The 11,795-nt window shown below is 40.1% G+C and overlaps 1 protein-coding gene across 3 annotated transcripts in view; it reads right to left on the bottom strand.

The window, feature by feature from the left end:
* rasgrf2b (Ras protein-specific guanine nucleotide-releasing factor 2b) overlaps positions 1 to 11,795 on the bottom strand; it is a 47,341-nt gene that overhangs the window by 5,936 nt on the left and 29,610 nt on the right. For 2 of the 3 annotated variants that reach the window (XM_032516844.1, XM_032516846.1), the window contains exons 15-23: positions 11,416 to 11,664; positions 9,621 to 9,713; positions 6,641 to 7,119; positions 5,021 to 5,146; positions 3,920 to 4,009; positions 3,494 to 3,600; positions 1,900 to 2,012; positions 1,479 to 1,539; positions 669 to 772 (exon numbers count right to left, since the gene is read on the bottom strand). In XM_032516844.1, the coding sequence (XP_032372735.1) occupies positions 669 to 772; positions 1,479 to 1,539; positions 1,900 to 2,012; positions 3,494 to 3,600; positions 3,920 to 4,009; positions 5,021 to 5,146; positions 6,641 to 7,119; positions 9,621 to 9,713; positions 11,416 to 11,664 (1,422 nt within the window). The remainder of the gene's footprint in view (positions 1 to 668; positions 773 to 1,478; positions 1,540 to 1,899; positions 2,013 to 3,493; positions 3,601 to 3,919; positions 4,010 to 5,020; positions 5,147 to 6,640; positions 7,120 to 9,620; positions 9,714 to 11,415; positions 11,665 to 11,795) is intronic. The other variant, XM_032516845.1, reaches the window with a different exon arrangement.

Genomic DNA, 11,795 nt, shown 5'->3' with positions numbered 1-11,795 from the left:
ATAGACAATCCATGACTAGCACAGAAGTCTTACAACAAATGATTTCTGGGGTTCAGATCAGGGAGGCCGTTCCTCCTAATTACGCATGTCCAGGTGTCTCCATTGCCCAAGTTGAAGTTTCCCAGCAGAACTATGGAATCTCCTACATGAGCCCCATGCAGGACTCCTTTCAAGAGGGCCAAATATTCAGAGCTGCTGATTTGTGCATATACACAAACAACAACATCCGTAAGCGTAGGGAGGCAACGATCTCGTCTACCAGGGTAAACTCCAACGTAGCCCCACCAGATCTAGCTGGTAGCGCTCCACCTTCCACACAAGCTCTCCTTCCCCCCTCAGAGAGGTGTTGTAAATACAATCTAAAAAATCTAAATTTGAATTGCACTTGTTGCAGATGTTGCTAATGTGAGGGAGAAAACTTCATCATAGCAGCAACTTACCACATAGTGATGTCAATATTCTATTCGTCAATGTAAATTTAATATTAAGTCAATCTAAATGCAATGCCATCAGTTTTCCTCAATGCCTTTAAAAGTATACTTTTCTATGGAGCTGCCTAAGAACCCTGTTATAATAAACTGGTCTCATAACAAGCAGTATCCATGAAGGTGATTTAGTTTTGTTTGGCCTGAATCAGATCACATTGTGAGTGTTATGAAAGGACTGACTCATAAGGAATGCTTCTGAAGACGATGTGATCCAGAAGTGTGATCTGTTCGGCCAGCTCCATCGCTGGGAGAGACTCGAAACACTCTGCCTTTGGACAGTCCGCCTAAACACACACACGGACACACACATGGACACAAACAGACAGAGTCATAAATAGAAAGAAATTCACACCATAACACAGATAACAAGGATATATAGATAAATTATAAAGCACCTGGCTATGATCAATATGTGTAATGACGTTCCATGCAGACAGTCACAATCAAGCAAGGGGTGTTTTACCCCTTCCAGCCTGAGGAGTGAATAGTGTGAGTGTGTGTGTGTGTGTGTGTGGTGTGTGTGTGTGTGTGTGTGTGTGTGTGTGTGGTGTGTTGTGTGTTGTGTGTTGTGTGGTGTGTGTGTGTGTTGTGTGTGTGTGTGTGTGTGTGTGTGTGTGTGTGTGTGTGTGTGTGTGTTTGGGATTCCCAAAATTATTAAGCCAAAATAACGCTAATGACTTTTTCTCTTTGGGAACTGGTAAAGTAGTTAGGGGAGGTGTGTATTAATGTGCAAGTACTTCAAGGATGCTGGCTTCATACAACAGGTCATCCCATAGAAAACCCCCACATTAATTCAAACTAAAGCTGTATCACTTAGCCAGTCTGCATAACAAGAGATGTACGTTATGCAGCAAAAGGAAGAATTTTTTTCTCTGCAGTTAACTGCCTCTTCATTCACCCAAAACAATAAGAAATGGTGTATTTTAAAAGTATAAAAATATGTTTGCAATGACTCATCAGAAGATTTAATGTACTTGCAGTTTTTCTCACCATCTGTAAGATGTCCTCTATCCTCAGCTGGGCATCATCCTGCTCATCCTGAGAAAGGGCACTAGGAGACAGAGTAGAAATGAATAAAATAAAAGAGAAGGAAAAAATAACAGAACAAGCTACAACAGGATGATACAGAATAAAACAGAACTTATTGCAAAAGAGTAGAATATGTATAATATTTATTATATATAATCGAATAATAGAATATAATAGGACAGAATACAACTAAATATGATAGAAAAACAATAGAATACAGTAGAACTTAACACAATAGAATAAAGAGAAGCATTCATTCATCAAGACAAATTTATGGCAGAAATTATTCACCTTTTAAATGTTACATTTGAGTGCTTCAAACCAATTCTGTAAGTTTGTGTGTGTGTGCATATTTCCGTGTATGATTATGCGTGTGTGGTACCTTAGTATGTTTGCAGTAGCTTTTCTCTCCTGAGGCAGGAGGTCCGGATCTCTGAGGACCTCCTCCAGAAGACAGATCACGGACATCTTTAGCTCCCCGTTCATCTCAAAGTCCTAAACACAAATACAAATGATCTTCCATAGTTAAAGAGAACCTCATAGACATATGTAATTGGTTCTTGTACCCTAACATTAACCTAAACTCTAAAACCAGACCAGAAGTAAAAGCTAACCAGAATATATTTATTTTTCTCACTGTCTAAGTCTAAACCTCAAATTGGTTCTGACAAAGATAGAAGTTAGTGGTGAACAAAATCTTCTATCATGGTATATTTAATTTTACAGTAATATTGATATTTATTGGGATAATTAGGAAAGTAAGTGCATATGTAATTTGTAGATAACTTACCTTATTTTAATGATTTCAATTGGGATATTTGACATAATTTAATTAATGGTACTTATACATATTTAATACTTTAACCTGTCTTTTTGTGTAACTTTGTGCACAATGACATAGTTTTCATAATTGTTGAGGTTGAGGGACTGATACACCATAAGATAGTTTAGTGGTTATGTTAGGAATACTGTCAAAGTTGTGAGGTCCAACTGTTGGTGTGTTAAATAGACCACATTACAAAACTAGCTCATGTGCTTTAACTTTAACCCACATCGCAAAAGTACTTGTACTATGGTGACGTAGTTAACAGTAAACCTAACCAGTGTAACAGTGTCGGTTTTGAGATAATCCAGCAAATGTAACACCTGTAAACTTAAAGGTAAGGTATCACATTGATGCAAAAACTATAAAATGTTATTCTAATCTTTGATTTGCAACATTTGGAGATATTAAAGAGACAACTAAAACAGAATACGGTATGGCAAAATATCTGTGTGAAAAAAAACTGTATTTAGTCTGATTATACATACACACATATATATATATATATATATATATATATATATATATATATATATATATATATACACCTTCTTTTCCTCCTCTTTGTCCTTTTTATTCCCACACCAATTCAACTCTTGTTCAAAGGTCAGTTTTAAAAAGCTTTTTGTTCTTTGGCCTCCCAAAGAAAAATGTGAGTGGGTGCATATTGTGTGTGTGTGTATGCGTGTGTGTGTTAGAGCATATCCTCTGCATTAATAAGCCGTCAAAAGTGTGCTTGTCTCCCTAGCATTTTATGTTATTGAAAAAAATATGTGAAACAGATCGATGCAGATACGGATAGATTAGACTTCTATGCGGGGAGTCAGGCAATTACTATGATATTCACTTCACTAAAGGCAACACTGACTGTTTAGCAGAAGAGTAGGTAGACTGAGGTGAGTTGAGTTGGTTGTCTAATTGACACAGCAACAATGTTCAATGTGTTTGTGCGCATGTGGCTGTTTGCATGCTCAAGTGCGGGCAGTGGAGCAAAGAGAGAATGTTTCAGACACCTGTTTTAATGAGACCACAGAATTGATCACCCCAGCAAAAACAAGGGACCACACACTTGCATGCACGCACACACACACACGCGCACGCACGCATGCACACGCGCACGCACGTACGCACACAGTTGTGGGCCCAGACAGACCTGTGAGTGTTTGGAAACCCAGTGCCGCAGTACGTTGAGAACTCTGTTAGTTGCAGCTCGGCGGATGATGAACTCTTTATCACAAGTTCGTTCAGAGTTAGTAAACACTGGAGAGAAAATTAAAAACATAAAAAGGAAAAAAAGAGAGAGAAAAAGTTATTCCTGTATCATAATATAAAACTTTCAATGATGATCTAGGGCTTAACTGTATTTACCAACAAAAGCAAAATCTGTCGGTGGTTAAGAAGTGTTGAAATTGAAACATATTAAAAGTAACAATATCGCAATTGAAAAATCCTTCATTAAAAGTATTTCAAACATTGCAGAAGTACAAGTAAAGTAGTTGTAAAGTATTTGCATGCATGCATGCGTGCATGCGTGCGTGCATGCTTGCGTGCGTGCATGTGTGCATGCGTGCGTGCATGCCTGGTGGTGAACCATGTCCTGCTGCTGCTGTGGCGATAGCAAAGGCTGAAGCAGGAGAGACTGAGCAGCGTGAGTTCTCCCCTGACTGGACTGCAAACACACAAACACATACTGTAATTATCATCAATGACAACAATACTGTTATAATGTTTTACCGCTGTAATCATCAAGAGGGGTGGACACAAGTAAACTTCCATTTCATACGAGCAAGATAAAACACGATTGGTCACAAACTGAAATAACTTTTTTGTATGATGACTTTTTTTAAACTAAATGTCAAATTGCCTATTCTTTTTTATCAATTAAAATACTTTTAATAGCAACCACCATTCTCTGGTGACAAATTAATTACAAACCAAATAGTTGGTTGCTTGGTAACATTCTGATAAAATCTTCACATGAGTGGCAAATATTTCAAAGTTTGCCACACTATTCACGTTGATGGCCTATAAGAATATACATACATGTTGAAAACTCAATCTGTAAATTGTGTAGCGCTGTTAAAATTGGCAGCTATGACTATGTTTCAAACCAGTAATTTGCGTGAAGAGAATATGTTGCATGTAGAAAAGTTTATTTAGCTGATGCACTCATTACATCAGGCATCATTTGGACTAGTGTTTGTAATATACGTCAGAGAAAATTTAGATGAAAAATACAAATATGTAAAATCACCTATACAACATTAACTGTATTTTTCATTACTTACAAAACTCCCAATCATTAACATTGTCATTGTTGTTACAGGCACATTGCAGACCATAAATACATACACTGCTCATGTTTGGCAATATTTCCAACAGCCATACAAGAATTCTCACTGTGATCATATCAGTCATCACCTTTAATTTTTTAAACATTGAAAATATTATCACCATCATAACTCAGTCACACATGACCATTTATGCCATTGTCTGGTTGTAATTGAGCTTTGTATTATGCTGCTGTACTAAAGATGTCAGCCTCCGGGGTCAGGGATCTTTGCCTAGCTTTGCAGAGTGGCAGTGCAGTGGGCACAGCACTGCCCACTGCGAGGGCTTCCAGCTATAGCTCTGTGGTTTAGTTAGTCTGTGAGTCATAAAACCACACACACAGTGTTACCTCCAGGCTGTCTGTAGCGGAGGTGTCGAGGTGTAGAAGGGGATCGACTTGGAGACATGTCTCCTGCTTCACTGCTCTGAGGAGACTCTGGGATGATTTTCTCCACCGCCACTGACTCCAGCACAGCTAGACAAGAGGGGAGGAGAAAGACAAGAATATTGATGATGATGATGATGATGATGATGATGATGATGATGATGATGATGATGATGATGATGAGGATGATGATGATGAGGATGATGGTTATGGTCATGATGGTGGCCATTACTGTTGCTGCTCTACTGGAGAGGAGAACTTTATTACACTTAAGTTCACAGACATGCAGAGATCACTCAGTATAACCAGTGGACATCATCATTTACATGTACCATAGGTGTACAATTGGGTGGAGATTTTGTGATTGTAAAGGTCATAACATAACAGATTTTTTTACACAATTTTCACACTCATTTAACATTTAGTGCCCCCTTGTTCCCTATATGGAAAGATCCGGATTTATTACTATGATTATTTATTTTGATTTTTCATTTCATTTGTCACGCATCTGTATTCTGCCCTAAAACAGTAAACACCGCACAGTTACTGATTACAGGGAGCTCTACTGTAGATGCTCTTGCTACTACAAATGCATCTTTGTGTTTTGCTTTAGATATCAATATGTACATGCAGAGATATTGCCTATTTTCACCTGATGACTCATATCTTCTAAGATGCTTTGAAAGTCACACTGCCAATTTGTGAGTGACAAAGGCCAAGAGAAAGGGTTAGATCAACAGGCAAAAAGGAGGTTGTCCAAATAGCTGCATGTACATAGATACATACAGTACAGCATATAAGCTAAAGAAACTGTGAGAAAGACTACAAAGGAGGTGAGAGTGGTGTAATGGTACGAGTACTAAAGGCTCTTTGTCGCCTGGTGAACTGTTAGCAGCTGCCACACATGCACACACTGTTATTGTATGTGTGTGTACATGCTAATTATGGTCTAACTGCAGCTTGTCCTTGCTGTGCTGATGCAGATGCCCTGACACAATCCCTCTCAAGTCTAGGAGGGCTGTTTAACTCCACCATTAGAAGATCTGAGCATGTTTGGTGGGAAGTCGACTTAACTGACTCAAGCACACAAATGTAAGGAGATAATGATGTCCCACCATGTGTCTTTTTTGCTCTTACATGAAACACTTCACTTCATTTGAGGAGTGACCTTTAGCTCTTTAGCATTTCCGTGCACTATTAAGGCTCTACTGTACTGTATATGTTGATCAGTCATTGAGAATACATAGTAGCAACGTAGAGATTTAAAGCACAGAACCCAAATTTAAATCATCTGCCAATATTTCACAATTCAGATGTTCCAGCCCATTCTTGGCCTTATCTATGGGCCTCACAGCACGGACGCAGGGCAGATCAGCTCACCTCTATCCATATCTGATCACATGTCAATTTGCTGGATGTGAAAAAGACTTTAAACTTGCCAGACAGAGAGGGCCGGGAAACACTGCTTTTGCATTGGCAAAATATGATTACATGTAAAAAACAAACAAAAAAACAGCCCTACTGCTCTGTGCTGTATAAATGTTTTTTGCACTTTATTTGTGTGGAAACTACAGTATTAAATACCTCTGCGGATGCTCCGTCTCACTTTGCCACAGAAGGGGTCGATCTTTGGCACATCCTCCCCCTCTGCAGTCGAGCAGAGACTCTGGTCCGGGGACAAGGGAATGGGAGGAGCTTGGTCCTGCGGTGGCTTGGAGTTGTTGGGTGGGGGAGAGGTGGAAGAGGGAGGAGGAGAAGAGGATGTGGTTGGAGTTTGGGGGGTTTGGGGAGTATGGGCAGATGTGGGGCTACTGGCAGCAGACTGGGAAGTGTTATGGTTGACGCTGGAGTTTGAAAAAGGACTGGTTAGGTCGAGGCCTCCAACCCTGGCGGTGATGGGGGAGTGGAGGGAAAGCTTTCGCGTCTGGACAGGGGAAGAGGTACGGGACTGGATGGACAAAGGAGGTGGAGAGGAGAACTTGCGGCAAAGACGAGGAGATTTGTCGTTTATGTGCTCGCCACCTCTGTTGTTCTGATTGGTGGCAAAGAACAGCTCCAAGGACCTAAAAGGGGGTAAAAAGTAATTTGTTAGCAAAAAAGAAGACAAGAAAATGTGTAATTGCAGATTCTCAAAAGAAAAGTTGTTTGTCTCTGTGCCTAAACGTTTCAATAACAAAGTCATCGTGTCAGATAATTTTCCTGCATTAGAGACATATACATAAGGTAAAAATACAGTGTTTTCAGAATTCACAAAGCCATAACAAAAAAAAAAATCTGATTCCACAGAAAACAGCCATCAACAATTCCCCGAGCGCCCGGTGGTGTGGTGGGTGTGCTCCATGCCTTTGCGGCGACAAATCGTAATTCATTTCCTCCTCAAAAATAGGTAATTCCATGTGGTTACATAGTTACTGATATGTTCATAACTACTACAGTGCTCAATTACCTATTTTTGAGGGGGAAATAAACTACAATTTGTTGCTGTGAAGGCAGGACACCCACCACACCACCGGGCGCTCGTGGGATTGTTGCCGGCTGCGGTAGGCAAGGAAGGCGGGAAGGCTGTCTCCCCGGCTAAGGGAACACACTTATCAATAGCAGCTAACAGCTAGCTGTTGCCTCGCGCTGTCTCCTGGGAATTTAGTTTTGTGTGTGAAGTGAAGAGCGCAGGGAAGAAGCGTGGAGTAACGTAACTAGAAGAATATAGCACAGCCTTTTGAGTTTGATGGTTGTGTGTGTGAAGAGCGGACTCTGAGTTATTCACGGAGTTGTTCACAAGGGAAGAAGCTTGGAGTAATATAGCAGAGATACAACACAGGGAATAGGCTTTTGAGTTTGATGGTCGTCCTTATTTTTTCGAACCCGAGAATACAGACAAAGAACTCGCCTCACATGAGTTGGAAGGAGCCAGACAGAGAGGTGCAACAGGCAGATGAAGCAGTTGCTCCAAGCGCGAGCTACCGCTAGCAGTAACGTTATTACTGTGCAAGCCACATGCATATTTATTCCGTTTCCATGTAGTTACATAGTTACTGATATGGTCATAACCACTACAGTGCTCAATTACCTATTTTGAAGGAGGATATAAACTACAATTTGTCGCCGCAATGGCATAGAGCACACCCATTACAACCATGTGTGTCTGTTAAGAGGCACAAAGGCACTCTAAAACTTCCCCCGTTATCTGCCGTTTTAGTTGAATGGAAGCTTGTACTCGTAGCTGCAGCTACTCAATGTTGCCTGCACCAATTCAGGGGGGTTTTCCAATCAAAAGTACTCGCACATTTATAGCGATCAAGATTAACATAAAATTGGCTGGAATTCTCCTTTAAGGCATTAAATGTTATAATTGGGGCATTTAGCTAATGGGGGCAAAAATGGGGCAAAGCTTATCCAGCGTGACTTATAATGAGTGTGTGGGCACATACAGTGCAGTCAGTGCAAATATATGAACAGTGACACAATTTTAATTTTGTTGTGTCTGTACGCCAGCAGACTGGGTTGGAAATAAAAAATGTCTTTGAGGTTACCGTGCTGACTTTAAGCTTTAATTTTAGGGTGTTTACATCCACATCAGATGAACAGTGTAGGAATTTTAGAACATTGCATGCATGGTTCCTCAGATTTTGTGAACAGGAGGTAGTTGAGCAAGTTAACATAAACTTAAATTTATTCTTGCCGTTATTTTTATCCATTCAAAGGATGAAATGACTACATAAAATGAGAAAGGGGTTGCTCAAATTGACAAACTCAAAGTGAATAATCACTAGACTAAGCAATTCACCTTAATTGAGTATAATTTGGCATCTGATTATTAACATCACAGTCAAAAAACAAGTACGTAAGTAGGGAAGAAAATCATAAATCTTTTATTGCAGACTACATTTGCCACATTTAAATGCCCTATTTACCAGGCAATGAAAGTTCAAAAGCTTCAATCAACAAGCATTGTGTAATGCCGTTTACATTGCTCAGAAAGTTGTGAGTTCAGAGCTACATTAAGAGAGAGTAATCATGCACAGATAAACACATCCATCACTATTCACACAAGCCAGTTATTCAGCAGGAAATAGAAGAACAAATTGCATCCCCAATTGAAATAAGAGAAAGGAAAGGCAGACAGAGGAATAAAAGATACATGAATAGCAGAGGAAGAATGTTGAAGAACATTGAAGCTGCAGTAGATGCTTAAGAGAAAGATATATAAAGCAGACTGAGAGGAATGTCGAAAAGGGGTCAATATGAACATAAAAAACAGCCTTGAGGAAGTGATGCTACATTGAGAGAACATGCTACAGACCGCCCGCAGATTGAAGAAAACATTCCACTTCTCCCATTCCTGTCTACAGTGTGTATCATCAACCTAAAATGTTTCAAACTGGTGAAATTATATCCCCTGTGAGTTGCTCCATTCATTTAAAGAAATCAATAGCGGGTATATTAATAAAGTACGGGAGAAAGTCATGCATCAGTGAAGTGTCAGACCAGGACCAGAGGAGAGGAAGAACAGGCAGGAAATGTTGAAAAATGGACAGAAAGAAGGACAGAGAGAAGAGTCAGTTACTTGGACTGATCCATGGCTATCTTCTTGATCTTCAGACTGTAGTCGGGAGAGATGGACAGGATTGACAGACGGTCAAATGAGTGGTACTGCGCCCTGTAGTTAGAGGGGACATGAAGAGACAGGGGGATGGATGACACAGAAAAATGATTAGATGGATGGGGTGATGGTTGGACTGAGACATGAAAATGCAAAACCAGGAGATGTGATGAAGATAGAAGATGGTTTGAGGGAAGATGATGGAAGGATTATGGATGGATCTCTTGGAAGGTGAAAGGTGTGTTTAAGGAGGTGGTAAGCCAGCGTGTGAGTGAGAGAATAGCAGCATATGTTTAATCTCCCAGGTAATCACATGACCAAATGGGAGAAAAGAGAGATAAAAGAAAAGAGAGCTGTGTTAAAGTCTGTGTACCTCTGTGTTTATGTGTAATTGCTGGGTCTCTGTAAACTACAGAGACCTACTCTTTCTGTAAAGTGTCCTGAGATAACTTCTGATATAATGTTACTCTATAAATAAAATTGAATTGAAATTGAAGGGAAACAAAAAAATTGAAGGCACCTCTTGGATAAAAAATAAAACAAAGGGGGACTTTGAAATCCACCTCACAAAATGTATTACTAATCATTGTAGTGCGCCAATCTTCATCAACAAATGGTCAATAAAAGACATGGAAAAACTAATAACTGCAAGACAAGATGTGAAGGATATAGTACACAAAGCTTTGAAATATCAATACATAAGGTTAAAACAAGACTTAAGAGTCTACAGCCATGCTAGTGGCTATGTGATGTTATGCTTAGGCACAACAGTGCTTTAAGCTACAGTACTATACATGCTCATGTCAATGTGCTAGCACGTTGATGTTTAACAGGTATAATGCTAGAATTCGCTAATTCACACTGAACACAAAGTACAGTTGAGGCTGTTAGGATCAGTCATGAGAATTCGTCCTCTGTATATACTGTCATGGCAATCCATCCAATAGTTTTTTAAACATTCCAGTCTGGGCTAATGGGCAATGTACATGTAGAGCGAGTATGGCTAAAAAGCACCAAAATAAAAACATTGGAATGAAGTAAATTATTTTCTCTTTATAAACTTCTTATTTTAATGGCTCTCTGGTGGATAAGGGAGAGAAAAAAAATGAAAGGTTTGACTTAAAGGGCACTTGGTCTGCTTCAATGACATTAGTAGGGAAATTAAGCATATCCTGTTTAAGTACCGGTATAAGAAAAGGGGATTGTCCTACATATGCCCACTACCCTTCCTCCACACCTCTGGTCTCTGGATGGGTCCTCCCTGTTCTATTCCACTGAAAGCACCTACAGGCCACAGTGAGTTAGACTTTACATACAAACCTGCCCTTGGGCAGAGGAAAAGACAGAGGAAGAAATATATACACACAATTCTTGCCAAATGCCAGAGACCTAATCAGAGAAAAAGCATGAATAAAGTAGAGAAAGAGAGAGAGAGAAACTCCCCATCTGACAGAAAGTATATTCCTATGGCTGTGCCAAAACTTTGTTGAAACACCTGTTCTGCTGGCCTCCACACACAGGCAGGTATGAATTTCAGCCAGTATGTATTCAACCTTGTGGACATAGAGTCCAAACATTGACCCACATCTGACTACATCATTCACAGAATTTAAAAAAAGAGGCTGAAGCTAATAAAACACTCTCATAACACGCAAATACACATCCTTGCATATTTTACACACAAACACAAATATAGACAGATACACAAAAACGGCCAGATTGTGTTTGTGAAAGCATATTTGTGTTTGCATTGTATGACCTGATAGGTATGGAGGAGAAGGGCTTCTTGTAGATGTCGGCCAGTTTGTCCATGACCACCGTTGCCGTGGTGAAAATCCTGTATGTGTGCAGGAAGGTGTTGAGAAAGTCTATGGAGAGGAAGCGCAGGTCGGTCAGCCTCTCCAGCAGCCGCTCCACGCTGGCATAGCGGATCTGGGGGACCTTGCAGGAGTTGAGCGTTTTGCTGAAGCAAATGTCAACATCATCTTTATGGAGACGCACATCGGATCTGATGGATACACACATACACACACACAAACAAACACACACGCACACACACACAACCAAGCATGGGTGACTGCTGGGCTGATAAGCAAGGAAAAGATCATGAAAGTAGCTGAGCAAAAACAGCCAAGTAAA

The sequence above is a fragment of the Etheostoma spectabile genome, chromosome 5 (genome assembly GCF_008692095.1).
Source record: "Etheostoma spectabile isolate EspeVRDwgs_2016 chromosome 5, UIUC_Espe_1.0, whole genome shotgun sequence".
Classification (NCBI taxonomy): Eukaryota; Metazoa; Chordata; class Actinopteri; order Perciformes; family Percidae; genus Etheostoma; species Etheostoma spectabile.
This window is presented reverse-complemented; position numbering and strand designations above follow the sequence as displayed.